Raw genomic sequence first — 15,259 nt, forward strand, 5'->3', positions numbered from 1 at the left:
TTGGTTACATGAGTAAGTTCTTTAGTGGTTATTTATGAGATTTTGGTGCATGCATTAGTATACATGGCACCATATTTGTAGTCTTTTATCCCTTGATCCCCTTCCACTCTTCCCCCCAAGTCCCCAGAGTCCACTGTATCATTCTTATGCCTTGAGTCCTCATAGCTTAGCTCCCACATTATCAGTGAGAACATACAATGTTTGGTTTTCCATTCCTGAGTTACATCGCTTAGAATAATAGTCTCTAATCTCATCCAGGTCACTGCAAATGCTGTTAATTCATTCCTTTTTATGGCTGCATAGTATTCCATCGTCTATATACACCACAGTTTCTTTATCCACTCATTGATTGATGGACATTTGGTTTGCTTCCACGATTTTGCAATTGTGAATTGTGCTGCTAGAAACATGCGTGTACAAGTATCTTTTTCGATTAATGACTTGTTTTCCTCTGGGTAGATACCCAGTAGTGGGATTACTGGATCAAATGGTAGTTCTACTTTTAGTTCTTCAAGGAATCTCTGCACTGTTTTCCATAGTGGCTGTACTACTTTACATTGCCACCAGTGGTGTAGAAGTGTTCCCTGTTCACAACATCCACACCAACATCTACTGGTTTTTTATTTTTTTATTATGGCCATCCTTGCAGGAGTAAGGTGGTATCACATTGTGGTTTTCATTTGCATTTCCCTGATCATTGTGATGTTGAGCATTTTTTCATATGTTTGTTGGCAATTTGTATATCTTCTTTTGAGAACTGTTTATTCATGTCCTTAGCCCACTTTTTGATAGGATTGTTTTTTTCTCACTGACTTGAGTTCACTGTAGATTCTGGATATTAGTTGTCAGATGTACAGATTGTAAAGATTTTCTCACACTCTGTGGATTGTCTGTTTACTTTGCTGACTGTTCCTTTTGCCATGCAACAGCTCTTTAGTTTAATTAGGTCCCAGCTATTTATTTTTTGTTTTTATTGCATTTGCTTTTGGGTTCTTGGTCATGAAATCCTTGCCTAAGCCAATGTCAAGAGGGGTTTTTCCAATGTTATCTTCTAGAATTTTTACAGTTTCAGGTCTTAGGTTTAAGTCCTTAATCCATCTTGAGTTGATTTTTGTATAAGGTGAGAGCTGAGGATCCAGTTTTGTTTTCTTACATGTGGCTACCTAATTATCCCAGCAACATTTGTTGAAAAGAGTGTTCTTGCCCCCCTTTATGTTTTTGTTTGCTTTGTTGAAGATCAGTTGGCTGTAAGTATTTGGGTTTATTTCTGGGTTCTCTATTCTGTTCCATTGGCCTATGTGCCTGTTTTTATACCAGTACCACACTGTTTTGGTGACTATGGCTCTATAGCGTAGTCTGAAATCAGGTAGTGTGATGCCTCCAGATTTGTTCTTTTTGCTTAGTATTGCTTTGGCTATGTGGGCTATTTTTTGGTTCCATATGAACTTTATAATTGTTTTTTTCTAATTCTGTGAAGAATGATGGTGGTATTCTGATGGTGATTGCATTGAATTTGTAGATTGCTTTGGCAGTATGGTCATTTTCACAATATTGATTCTACCCATCCACGAGCATGGGATGTGTTTCCATTTGTTTGTGGCGTCTATGATTTCTTTCTGCACTGTTTTGTAGTTTTCCTTGTAGAGGTCTTGAGGTCTTTCGACTCCTTTGTTAGGTATATTCCTAAGTATTTTATTTTTTTTTTTGCAGCTATTGTAAAAAAAGTTGAGTTCTTGATTTGATTCTCCGCTTGGTTGCTGTTGGTGTATAGAAGAGCTACTGATTTGTGTACATTAATCTTGTATCCGGAAACTATGCTGAATTCTTTTATCAGTTCTAGGAGCTTTCTAGAGGAGTCCTTAGGATTTTCAACGTAAATGATCATATCATCAGCAAACAGTGACAGTATGACTTCCTCTTTACTGATTTGGATGCCCTTTATTTCTTTCTCTTGTCTGATTGCTCTGGCTAGGACTTCCAGTACTATGTTGAAGAGGAGTGGTGAGAGTGAGCATCCTTGTCTTTTTCCCATGCTCACAGGGAATGCTTTCAACTTTTCCCCATTCCGTATGTTGGCTGTGGGTTTGTTATAGATGGCTTTTATTACATTAAAGTATGTCCCTTGTATGCCAATTTTGCTGAGAGTTTTAATCATAAAGGGATGCTGGGTTTTGTTGAATGCTTTTTCTGCATCTATTGACATGATCACATGATTTTTGTTTTTAATTCTGTTTATGTGGTGTATCACATTTATTGACTTGCAAATGTTAAACCATCCCTGCATCCCTGGTATGAAACACACTTGATCATGGTGGATTATCTTTTTGATATGATGTTGGATTCGGTTAGCTAGTATTTTGTTGAGGATTTTAGCATCTACATTCATCAAGGATATCGGTCTGTAGTTTTCTTTTTTGGTTATGTCCTTTCCTGGTTTTGGTATTAGGGTTTTGGCATCAGCTGGCTTCACAGAATGAATTATGAATTATTAGGGAGGGTTCCTTCTTTCTCTATCTTGTGGAATAGTGTCAAAAGGATTGGTACCAATTCTTCTTTGAATGTCTGGTAGAATTCTGCTGTGAATCCGTCTGGTCCTGGACTTTTTTTTTGTTGTAATTTTTTAATTACCACTTCAATCTTGCTGCTTGTTATTGGTCTGTTCAGGGTATCTAATTCTTCCTGATTTAAGATAGGAGGGTTGCATTTTTCCAGGAATTTATTCATCTCTTCTAGGTTTTCTAGTTTATATGTATAAAGGTGTTCATAGTAGCCTTGAATGATCTTTTGTATTTCAGTGGTGTCAGTTGTAATAGCTTCTGTTTCATTTTCTAGTGAGGTTATTTGGATTTTCTCTCCTTTTCTTGGTTAATCTTGGTAATGGTCTATCAATTTTATTTATCTTTTCAAAGAACCAGCTTTTTGTTTCATTTATCTTTTGGTTTTTTTTGTTTGTCTCAATTTCATTTAGTTCTGCTCTGATCTTGGTTATTTCCTTTGGGTTTGGGTTTGATTTGTTCTTGTTTCCCTAGTTCCTTGAGGTGTGACCTGTTTGTGCTGTTTCAGACTTTTTGATGTAGGCATTTAGGGCTATGAACTTTCCTCTTAGCACTGCCTTTGCTGTGTATCCCAGAGGTTTTGATAGGTTGTGTCATTATTGTCATTAAGTTCGAATAATTTTTAAATTTCCATCTTGATTTCGTTTTTGACCCAATGCTCATTCAGGAGCAGGTTATTTAATTTCCATGTATTTGCATGGTTTTGAAGGTTCCTTTTGGAGTTGATTTCCAGTTTTATTCCACTGTGGTCTGAGTGAGTGCCTGATATAATTTCAATTTTCTTAAGTTTATTGAGGCTCATTTTATGACCTATCTTATGGTCTATCTTGGAGAAAGTTCCATGAGCTGTTGAATAGAATGTGTATCCTGTGGGTTTTGGATGAAATGTTCTGTATATATCTGTTAAGTCCATTTTTTCCAAGGTATAGTTTAAATCCATTGTTTCTTTGTTGAATTTCTGTCTTGATGACCTGTCTAGTGCTGTCAGTGGAGTACTGAAGTCTCCCACTATTATTGTGTTGCTGTCTATCTCATTTCTTGGGTCTATTAGTAATTGTTTTATAAGTTTGGGAGCTCCAGTGTTAGGTGCATATACGTTTAGGACTATGATATTTTCCTGTTGGACAACGCCTTTTACCATTATATACTGTCCCTCTTTGTCTCTTTTAACCAGTTGCTTTAAAGTTTGTTTTGTCTGATATAAGAATAGCTACCCCTGCTTGCTTTTGGTGTCCATTTGCATGAAATGCCTTTTTCCACTGCTTTAAGTTTATGTGAGTCCTTATGTGTTAGGTGAGTCTCCTGAAGGCAGCAGATGGTTGGTGAGTTCTTATCCATTCTGCGGTTCTGTACCTTTTAAATGGAGCATTTAGGTCATTTACATTCAATGTTAGTATTGAAATGTGAGGTACCGTCACTTTCATCGTGCTCTTTGTTGCCTATGTACTTTGGTTTTGTTTTCTGTTTTTGCTTTTTAACTTGTATTTTTGCATTATGGGTTCTGTGTGATTTGTGCTTTAAAGAGGTTCTGTTTTGATGTGTTTCCAAGATTTGTTTCAAGATTTAGAGCTCCTTTTAGAAGTTCTTGTAGTGGTGATTTGGTAATGGTGAATTATCTCAGCATTTCTTTGTCTCAAAATGGCTTATCTTTCGTTCACATATGATGCTTAGTTTCACTGGATATGAAATTCTTGGCTGATAATTGTTTTGTTTGAGGAGGCTGAAGATAGGTCCCCAATTCCTTCTAGCTTATAGGGTTTCTGCTGAGAAATCTGCTGTTAATATGATAGGTTTTCCTTTATAAGTTACCCTGTGCTTCTGTCTCACAGCTCTGGATTCTTTCCTTCATCTTGAGTTTGGATAACCTAATGACAACGTGCCTAGGGAAAGATCTTTTTGTGATGAATTTCACAGGTGTTCTTTGTGCTTCCTGTATTTGGATGTTTAGGTCTCTCACAAGGCGGGGATATTTTCCTTGATTACTCCCCCGAGTACGTTTTCCAGGCTTTTAGAATTCTCTTCTTCCTCGGGTATACCGATTATTCTTAGGTTTGGTTGTTTAACATAATCCCAGACTTTTTGGAGGCTTGTTCATATTTTCTTATTCTTTTTTCTTTGTCTTTGTTGGATTGGGTTAATTCGAAGACCTTGTCTTTGAGCTCTGAATTTCTTTCTTCTACTTGTTCATATCTATTACTGAGACTTTCTAGAGCATTTTGCATTTCTAAAAGTGTGTCCAAAATTTCCTGAATTTTTGTTTTTTCATTAAGCTGTCTATTTCCTTGAGTGTTTCTCCCTTCACTTCTTGCATAATTTTTGGATTTCCTTGCATTGGGCTTTGCCTTTCTCTGGTCCCTCCCTGATTAGCTTAATAACTAACCTCCTGAATTCTTTTTCAGGTAAATCAGTGAATCTTCTTGGTTTGGATCCATTGCTGGTGAATTAGTATAATTTTTTGGGGGTGTTGAAGAGCCTTGTTTTATCATGTTACCAGAGTTGGTTTTCTGGTTCCTTCTCATTTGGGTAGGCTCTGTCAGAGGGAAGGTCTAGGGATGAAGGCTGTTGTTCAGATTCTTTTGTTCCACGAAGTGTTCCCCTGATGTAGTATTCTCCCTCTTTTCCTATAGATGTGGCTTCCTGTGAACCAAACTGCAGTGATTGCTGTCTCTCTTCTGGGTCTAGCCACCCAGCAAGTCTACTCGGCTCTGGGCTGGTAGTAGGGGATGTCTGCACAGAGTCCTGTGATGTGAACCATCTATGGGTCTCTCAGCTCTGGATACCAGTGCCTGTTCTGGTGGAGGGTGCAATGGACTCCGTGAGGGTCCTTAGTTTTGGTGGTTTAATACCCTATTTTTGTGTTGGTTGGCCTCCTGCCAGGGGGTGGTGCTTTCCAGAAAGCATCAGCTGTAGTAGTGTGGAGAGACTGGTGGTAGGTGGGGTCCTAGAACTCCCAAGATTATATGCCCTTTGTCTTCCACTACCAGGGTGGACAGGGAAGGACCATCAGGTGGGGCGGGATTAGGCATGTCTGAGCTCAGACTCTCCTTGGGCGGGTCTTGCTGCGACTGCTGTTGGGGATGGGGGAAGAGATTCCTAGGTCACTTGAGTTGTGTACCTAGGAAGATTATGACTGCCTCTGCTGAGTCATGCAGGTTGTCAGTAAAGTGGGGGAAAGCCGGCAGTCACAGGCCTCACTCAGCTCCCACACAAACTGAAGGGCTGGTCTCACTCTCATGGTCTCACTCCTACTGTGCCCCCCTCACAACTCTGAGTCTGTTTCCAGGCCACGGGCGACAGGCTTGAAAACTTGCCCCAGGCTATCCGCCTCCCAGCTGCAAGAGAAAAGGGCTTTAGTTTACCCCCTGCCGGTAAAGTCTGCACGCAGGATTTCACACCCTCCCTTAAGTTCTGGTCAGGAGGCTTCTCGCCCTGTTCAAATTGTTACAAAGTTCAGCTAGAGAATTCCTTCTCCCTGGGGAGTTTTATCCCCTGCTCCTCTGGCCACCCTCCCGATGGATCTCTGTGGTGCCAGGCAGGAATCGCCTGCTTGGGGACCCAGCGAACTCCCAGGGCCTTTCTGCTGCTTCCTCTACCCCTGTTATTTCGCTTGCCTCTCTAACTTGACTCAGCTCCAGGTAAAGTTGGAAACCTCTCCAGCAAACAGACCTTCAGCTTCTCCAGTGGGGGTGTGTGTTTGGGAGAGGAGGGTCTCCCTTTCCCATTTCTGCAGTTGGGGCACTCACGATATTTGGGGTTTCTCCCGGGTCCTGCAAGAGCAGTCTGCTTTCTTCAGAGGGTCTGTGGGTCCTCTTGAGATTGCTGATTTTTTCTTGCAGTCAATCTGGAGCTAACATTTGCAATCAAGCCTCCGCATGTTGCCCGGTCTGGAGCTTCAGTCTAGTCCTGCCTCCCGTCCGCCATGATCCCTTCTGTGATGCCATCAATTTATTTTTCCCTTCTGTGATGTCATCAATTTATTTTTAAGTGTGTGTGTTGTTTTCTTTTTTCTTTTTTTTTTTTTTTGAGAGAGTCTTGCTCTGTCACCCAGACTAGAGGGCAATGGCGCAATCTCATCTCATGGCAACCTTTACCTCCCAGGCTCAAGCAGGCCTCCTGCCTCAGTCTCCTGAGTAGCTGGGACTACAGGCGTGCACCACTACAACTGGTAAATTTTTGTATTTTTTGTAGAGATGAGGTTTCTCCATATTGCAGTTGTTTTACTTCTACGGGACTGATCCCTCTGCTTTTTAAGATTTTTCCCCAGCTGCACAATCTATATCTTTAGAACTTGATATGCGGCAGCGTTTCATAGATGTGTTATGGAAATAAAGAGTCATTGTTAATCAACACAGCTTCTTGAGAGCAAGAAGCTATTGAAACATTAGTTACTAGAGATTCCCAATGTGCCCAGTCACTGCGATAGATATTATGGTGAAACACATTTCAACACGTATAGTACAATGTGATGGATATGTACAAACATGTTCAAAATACTTATGGAAGGGCAAAGGAACAAGTAACTAGTAACTAACTCATCTGTATGGTAACATAGAAAGTTGTATGTATTAAGTAACATTTGTGTCTTGAAGAAAATGTAAGTCTTTTTTTTTTTTTTTTGAGAAGGAGTCTTGCTCTTTTGCCTAGGCTGGAGTGCAGTGGCACGATCTCGGCTCACTGCAAGCTCTGCCTCCCAGGTTCTGGCCATTCTCCTGCCTCAGCCTCCCGAGTAGCTGGGATTACAGGCATGAGCCACTGCACCTGGCCAAAGGAAATGTAAGTCTTAAAGTGGCAGAAGTATCCCAGGGAAAAAAGAACAGCATGCATATATGTAAGGAGAGAGGTATGAAGGAAGACAGCATGTCCAAGGAACTACAGGCAATTTGATGTGTCTGCAGTAGCATGCTTAGGGAGTGGTAGTGTGTCATGGGAGACATACTAGAAAAATAGGCGGAGACCATATCATAAAGAATTTGTGTATCATACTAACTTGTTTAGGTTGCCAACTAGTGCCACAGATGCAATACTAAAGCATTAAATCAATTTGTTTCCTAATTAACATCTCAAATAAAACTATATGAATAGTAGAGAGAAAATTACAGATTGACCTTACTCACCTTTCAACACTATTGAGATAAGAGGATCCATCATGGCCTCCTACTGCATATAACAGATCATCAAGAACACTAACCCCAACTCCGCATCTCCTTTTGCTCATTGAAGCCACCATTCTCCATTCATTGGTCTGTGGATCATATCGTTCAACACTGGAAATGGCATCTCCACTGCACCAACCACCAACTGGGGAAGTAACAGAAATGGTCAAGAGAATCCTATCCTGAAGCATAAAATGTAACACTACTAACTTCACTGTGACCTAATGCTGAGACTCACCAAATGTCTCTAGTAGTAGGTCAAAATGCAAGTTATGACTTCAACTCATTCCACTGGGATTGCTATAATCTTTAATTAATTCTGTAACTAAGTTAGTATTATGTCTATTTTACAAAGGAGGGCAATGATACCAATTCAAATAGGATTATGAGATAATATGTACATATGGATAGAATGGAGAAATTATAGATGGATATGCATAGAATGGAGAAATAAATTATAATTGTTTAATGTTTTTTCACAATTCTATGTGATTATGGGATGAGCTGAACATTGATATATAAATTAATGCATGTGACTCATTTCAACAAAACATCTACTGCACAACATTTTTATTTTTTATTTTTTGAGACAGGATCTTGTTCTGTTCCCCAGGCTAGGGCACAGTGGTGCAATCACAGCTCACTGCAGCCGTGACCTCCTAGGCTCAAGCCATCCTCCTGTCTCAGCCTCCCACGTAGCTGGGACTACAGGCATGCACTACCACACTCAGCTAATTGTTTTTCTTATTTTTTGTAAAGATGTGGCCTCCCTATATTGCCCAGGCTGGTCTCAAACGCCTGGCCTCCAAAAAGCTGTATAGGCATGAGCCACTGTGACCAGCCAACATTTTTGGATTTATATAAAAATAGATATTAAAGGTGCTGAATGAGAAAAAAGAATAGAGCATTCTTTTGGAGTATATCAGTGTGGAATCATGGGTTATGAGTCAAGCTATATGCTGACTTATTATTTGTTTCTTATGACAGTAAATATCATAATTGTCCAAAGGATTATTCAAATGACAATTTCTCACATGGGAAAATATTCAATTTACTAACAGTATATTAAGATCCAAACCTGCAAAGAGTACTTCCCCACATCGGATAGGTTTCCGTGGTCTCGTCCTTGGTCCTTGCATTAGTGGTCGTTCTTGCGGCAATAGGAGGTAGTTTTTAGCCTCATCTACCAAGTCTCTGTAGAAAAAATTCTGCCTTTAATCCAAATACCTAAATTACATTGTTAGTTAAGTCCCAATGTAGTTTAGGAATATATAGGTTGGCAAAGGGAAGCAAGCATAAATCAAACCAAATCATGAATGCCAGCCAATATTAAAATCGGCACAAACATGAAAGCAATAATGCCAAACTGAGTTGTGAATTGATTGGTATTTCCATTATGACTCATATCTCACTGCAAATTTAACCTAAAGCTCAACATGCTTACAGCCAACAATAACTTATAGAAAAGTAAAAATTACAATTTGATTACCACACTGCAGAGTTACTACTTTTTAATAAATTTTATTAGATTCTGCAAGATATTAGCAAGGTAGCACATCAGTCAGGGCAATAGTTATTTGCTAGATTAAAGTAATAAAACTGGGTCAAAAATCGGATTGCTGAAAAGAAACACTGTACTGCCACAAATTTGCTATCTGGTAACATATGAATGGTTTACTCTCAACAAGTCTACTGAGACAAATTTCCTGTCTTGTTAAGATACTTTAAGAGTCTAGTAATTACATTTGTAATGACTTTGCAGTGGCTCATGCCTGTAATCCCAGCACTTTGGGAGGCTGAGGGGCAGTGGATCATGAGGTCAAGAGAACGAGACCATCCTGGCCAATATGGTGAAGCCACCATTCTCCATTCTTTGGTCTGTGGATCATATCGTTCAACACTGGAAATGGCATCTCCACTGCACCAACCACCAACTGGGGAAGTAACAGAAATGGTCAAGAGAATCCTATCCTGAAGCATAAAATGTAACACTACTAACTTCACTGTGATCTAATGCTGAGACTCTACTAAACCACGTCTCTACTAAAAATACAAAAAGTAGCCAGGTGTGGTGGTGTGCGCCTGTAGTCCCAGCTACTCAGGAGGCTGAGGCAGGAGAATCGCTTGAACTTGGGAGGCAGAGGTTGCAGTAAGCCGAGATTGTGCCACTGCACTCCAGTCTGGCAACAGAGCAAGACTCCGTCTCAAAAAAAAAAAAAAAAAAAAAAGACAAAGACTTTGATCTCCTAATAGCTTGTTAGGTCATTTGAGGGTTCCTAGAAATAATACTGTAGAGCTATAATATTGAGCAAACCAACACAAAATTAATGGTAGTAACAACACTTACAGCTATGTGCTAGTCCTGGTTTTCAGAGCTTAATATATATAAACTCATTTAATCTTCACAACAGCCTTATGGAATAGGCACTATTATCATCCTCACTTTATAGAGGAAGAAACTGCAGCAAAAAGAAGTTAGGATATCAGGAAGGGTCTTCTTTTAAATGTGACTTCATAAGTACTTTTACTTTCTGCATCAGAATCAGTACAATACAATCTGATTTACGTTTAATGGAGGAGGGCATCTACGTATTATTTCTTCAGATTTCAGCATGTATAATGTATTTGGTTTTCCTTTTAGCTACTGCAAATATTTAGAAGAATTAATTACCATTTGTCTGTGGGTTTTTTTTTTTTTTTTGAGACTGAGTTTCACGTTTGTTGCCCAGGCTGGAGTGCAATGGCGTGATCTTGGCTCACCGCAACCTCCGCCTCCCAGGTTCAAGCAGTTCTCCTGCCTCAGCCTCCTGAGTAGCTGGGATTACAGGCATGCACCATCATGTCCAGCTAATTTTTGTATTTTTAGTAGAGATGCAGTTTCTCCATGTTGAGGCTGGTCTCGAACTCCTGACCTCAGGTGATACACCCACCTCGGCCTCCCAAAGTGCTGGGATTACAGGCGTGAGCCACTGCGCCCGGCCTGTCTGTGTTTTAAATATAGAAGACAAACATCTAGTTTAACTCTAGTCCATGGTAAACGGAAAAATGAAGAATGATTAATATAAAAAAGATACAATAAAATAAAATAGAAACATCTAAAATCCCCTCCAGCCTCTCCTGTTAAAAGAACAGGCTTTAGCTTATAGAAGAAATGCAAGTGAATCTACATGTCCTACCACCATTCTAGAATCAGGGATCATTCTAAATGTCTTTAATCACCAAGGGAGGTCCAAAGGTCAGTGTAGTTTACAAAGTTCTGAGTATGGATTTTCTCTTTCACTTTTATATTTGGGACATGCTGGGGAAAAATGGTTAAAAATCCCAGATGATTTCAGATTTGAACCTAAATCTTACAATCTGTCAAATTGGGAATGTAATTTATTACATTTTGTATATACTTTAGAGACAGCCTAGTAAAATAGGTTGCTTTTTTCCCCCCTTTGTAAAAGTAGTTAAGAGTTTCTTTTGTCAAAAAACCTCTGGAAACTGCTTCACCTAGTTCTAGTGAAAATCTTTCTACAGCTATTTTAGAAAGCGGCAGATCTTCAACTCTGTCCACAATTTAGAAAGCAAGGCTGATTCTATTCCCCAGCCAGACATATGTGATGGAAGGAAAAATGTTCATTGACAGAGTCAACAGCATTATTCAATTATTTCAAGGAAAAAAAAATATTAGCAGAGAACTGACTCTTTAAATTCAAACCTGCATTAAAATCTTAGAAATCTACCTTTCTATTGCCACTTCCACACCAATAAGCACCACACATAAAAACCTAATGGAATGAAACACTGGAAGTTCAGTTCTCTCTTCTTCTTTTCCTCCTCTTGATTCTAGCCCAGAAGAAAACCTTGTTAAATTAATGCCCTGGTTTCAGCTCTGCAAAATACAATATTTAGGAAGCAATACAAATAAGGAAATTAGGAAAAAATAGGAATGCTTAGTTGTTGATTTTTCCCATCCAGGGTCACTCATACCTGCATTCTTCATCACTTTTGATGAGGGGATCAGAGCCTACTGTGCCCACCAGGAACTTGGGACTAAGCAAAGGCAAACGAACATGCTGCAGCACCTATGAGAAAATAAACACCATTATTTTAATTAATTAATTTTGAGACAGGTCTTACTCTGTTGCCCAGGCTGGAGTACAGTGGCGTGATCATAGGTCACTGCAGCCTCAATCTCCTGGGCTCAAGTGATGTGCCTACCTCAGCCTCCAGAGTAGCTCCAACTACAAGTGCATGCCACCATGCCCAACAAATTTTTGTATTTTTTTTTTTTTTGTAGAAATGGGGAATCACCATGCTGCTCAGGCTGGTTTCAAACACCTGAGCTCAAGCGATCTGCCTGCCTTATCCTCCCAAGTGCTGGGATTATGGGCTGGTACCACTGCACCCAGACAATAAACACTATTAAAGGCATGAGCTCTCATCTATAAGATATTTAAGAGAATACATGACCCACGGTACCCTACTGGGCTTCCAATTGTTTTGGGATCTCACTGAATACCATAAATAAGGAAGGAGGGAAGGCATAACTACTAAAAACGTTCAGCAATACATTATAAGCTCTTCTATAGCTGGACTCAAATTTTAATTCACAATCCAGAAGAATATCTTGTTGAATTGCTAAAGACTATAATCACAATAACAAGAATGGGTCTTAAGTGAACTACTGATCACTCAGTGATGACTGATGCATCATGTCTTTACTCTGGAAAGCGTGGTAGTATTTCCAAGTCATATTGAAGGAAAACTGTGGTAGGATTTCCAAGCTATAGGAAAAGAAGCATCCTTGCTTTCTTTTGTTCATTTTATACAATTTAAGTTTTGAATTGTGCTATCATTCAAAAGTAGAATTGATCCAAAATACGGGGAAAGCAAAGGAGCAAAAAGCCCACATTAATAAGCAACCAAAATGCTTCTAAATACTTATTTCCTTGATTATTTGGAAACAGATGGACTTTCTTACAGACGAATGTGGAGTGATAACTGTTTTATGTTTGCAAGACAAATACATATTATCTCATCTAGTACTAAGCAGTTTCTTTTTTTTTTTTTTTGAGACGTAGTCTCGCTGTGTCGCCAGGCTGGAGTACAGTGGCATGATCTCGGCTCACTGCAATCTTTGCCTCCTGGTTTCAAGCGATTCTCCTGCCTCACGCTCCCAAGTAGCTGGGATTACAGGCGCCCGCCATAATGCCCAGCTAATTTTTGTATTTTTAGTAGAGACGGGGTTTCACCATGTTGGCCAGGATGGTCTCGATCTCTTGACTTTATGATCCACCCGCCTTGGCCTCCCAAAGTGCTGGCATTACAGGCATGAGCCACCATGCCTGGCCAGCAGTTTCTTAGAGAAGCATTTCTATCATTACCTGGGGTAATTGAGGACGTCTTTCCTGAATACTGTATTTGACCCAGGCCATCACTGCATTGAACACTTGTTCTTCACTGCGAACGTTTAGCTCATCACTGGATATTATATCAATGAGTTGATTGGCTGGAAGCAACATGAACTCTTCACTCTCCATTACCTGTTCAAAGTTAGGTAAGAAGAAAAAAAAAATTCTGTGATCACATTTATTGTCTCAATGTTTTTCTTCAGGGTTATGGGACAAAGCTGTATTCCATAATGCACTGAAGTTTAAAATGATACCAGAGGAAAGGAAAAATTTAAAAAGAGAACAAAGGAATGTACAGGAGACACCATTAAAATTTAGTAAAAATAATCATTTGTGAGTCAGGCAATTTAAGAAAAATGACTTAAAAAATAAAAGATCAAAATAAAAATTTATATTCAAAATAAGCCAAATTAACTATACCAAATTATAACTCCAGATATATGAGGCATATAAAAAGTCAGGAAAAGCTTTCAGAAGATTAGTTGCTGAATAGGCAGTGTCGAGGGCAGAAAAACCAAGGGGTCAGTTTCAAAAAAGAATAAGAGTGTCAGCAATTCTGTAAACAAGAATGAATATAATGAGGAGAGTATTAGACCAGTGAAAAAACTCTGAGGACCAAACTCTCTAATATATATGCTAGTGAGAATCTACAAACACCAATAATTTATCTTTACCCAAGGCTAGGCAACTGTCAGAATGGAGATGAAACGGCAACAAGGATATTACCTTGTGGTACAGGCCAGCCACCTATTCCAAGGCCTTGTAATTCCATTCATCAGAATGTAGAGTAAAAGGGACAGTGTGCAACACAGAGGAAAGAAACAGTCACTGCTACCCTTCACGTGGTTTGTTATATTATTACTCATGAGACTGTACTACATGTGATGTCTTTTAGTGCAGGCAGTACCTCTAATGAAGTTGATGGACTCTCTTGGGACAGGGTTATATTCATCCTCATCAAAAAGTCAGAATATTTAGCAGAATATGCAATAGGTCATAAAAATAATTTAAATATTTTATTAAGAATGTTTTCCTTAGCCAAGTGTGGTGGCTCATGCGTGTTATCCAAATAATTTGGGAGGCTGAGGCAGGAGAACTATTTGAGCTCAGGAATTTGAGACCAGCCTGGGCAACATAGTGAGACCTTATTTCTACAAAAATAAAAAATAAATAAATTAGCTAAGACTTGGTGTGGTGGCTCATGCCTATAACCCCAGCACTTTGGGAGGCTGAGGCGGGCAGATCACTTGAGGTCAGGAGTTTGAGACCAGCCTGGCCAACATGGTGAAACCCTGAGGCAGGAGAATCACTTGAATGCGGGAGACGGAGGTTGCAGTAAGCCAAGATTGCGCCATTTCACTCCAGCCTGGGCAACAGAGTGAGGCTCCGTTTCAAAAAAAAAAAAAGAAAAAGAAAAATTAGCAGGACATGGTGGTGCGTGCCTGTAGTCCCTTCTACTCCAGTGGCTGAGGTGAATGGATCACTTGAGCCCAGGAGGTCAAGGCTGCAGTAAGCCGTAGGTGTACCAGCATCACAGCACTCTGGCCTGAGAGACAGGTGAGGCCCTATCACCAATAAATAAATAAATAAATAAATAAATAAATAAATAAAAATTCTCGAGTGCATTAGGAAAAAATACAAATCTCAAAATAAAACAGTAAAGGGCCATAAGGCCAGTTATATTTATAGCAGAAATAATAACGAACGCTTCAATTTTTATAGCGTAAGTCTTTAAACCATCTGACTGAGAGACTTTCTGAGGTTCAGGAAATTAAATAGTTAACCTTTAAATTTTAGCTGAGGTTGCTTAGGTAATTTAGTAATTAGAATGGTTGCATTTTTTTCTCTGTGGTAGGGCGGCTTAGTTTGGCAAACAAAAATACAAGACATACTTATACTATAAATTACTTGTTTATCTGGAATTTAAATTTAATTGGGTGCCCTGTATTTTATCTGTTAACCTTGCGTTGAGGGACTATAAAGTCCAGGGCTAAATTTGGGGCTTAGCTCTAGTAAGTGTGTTGGTCTTCACAGCATGCAAAAGTTTAGTCATGGCTGCATCTTGCTTTCCTCTTATTTTTCTCTCTGATTTGTTCACTTAAGTATGGTATTGTGTATCTTTGTGAAGTGCCTAAACATTTTTTATATTTCA

General features: G+C 39.4%; 1 protein-coding gene across 3 annotated transcripts in view; it reads right to left on the reverse strand.

Annotated features, from left to right (window-relative positions):
- The window catches only part of KLHL20 (kelch like family member 20), a 79,151-nt gene that overhangs the window by 21,094 nt on the left and 42,798 nt on the right, over positions 1–15,259 (reverse strand). For all 3 annotated transcript variants that reach the window (XM_024242563.3, XM_054547315.2, NM_001134070.2), the window contains 4 exon segments: positions 13,081–13,239; positions 11,684–11,778; positions 8,787–8,902; positions 7,670–7,853 (listed from right to left, as the gene is read on the reverse strand). In XM_024242563.3, the coding sequence (XP_024098331.1) occupies positions 7,670–7,853; positions 8,787–8,902; positions 11,684–11,778; positions 13,081–13,239 (554 nt within the window).

Source organism: Pongo abelii, chromosome 1 (genome assembly GCF_028885655.2).
Source record: "Pongo abelii isolate AG06213 chromosome 1, NHGRI_mPonAbe1-v2.0_pri, whole genome shotgun sequence".
Lineage (NCBI taxonomy): Eukaryota > Metazoa > Chordata > Mammalia > Primates > Hominidae > Pongo > Pongo abelii.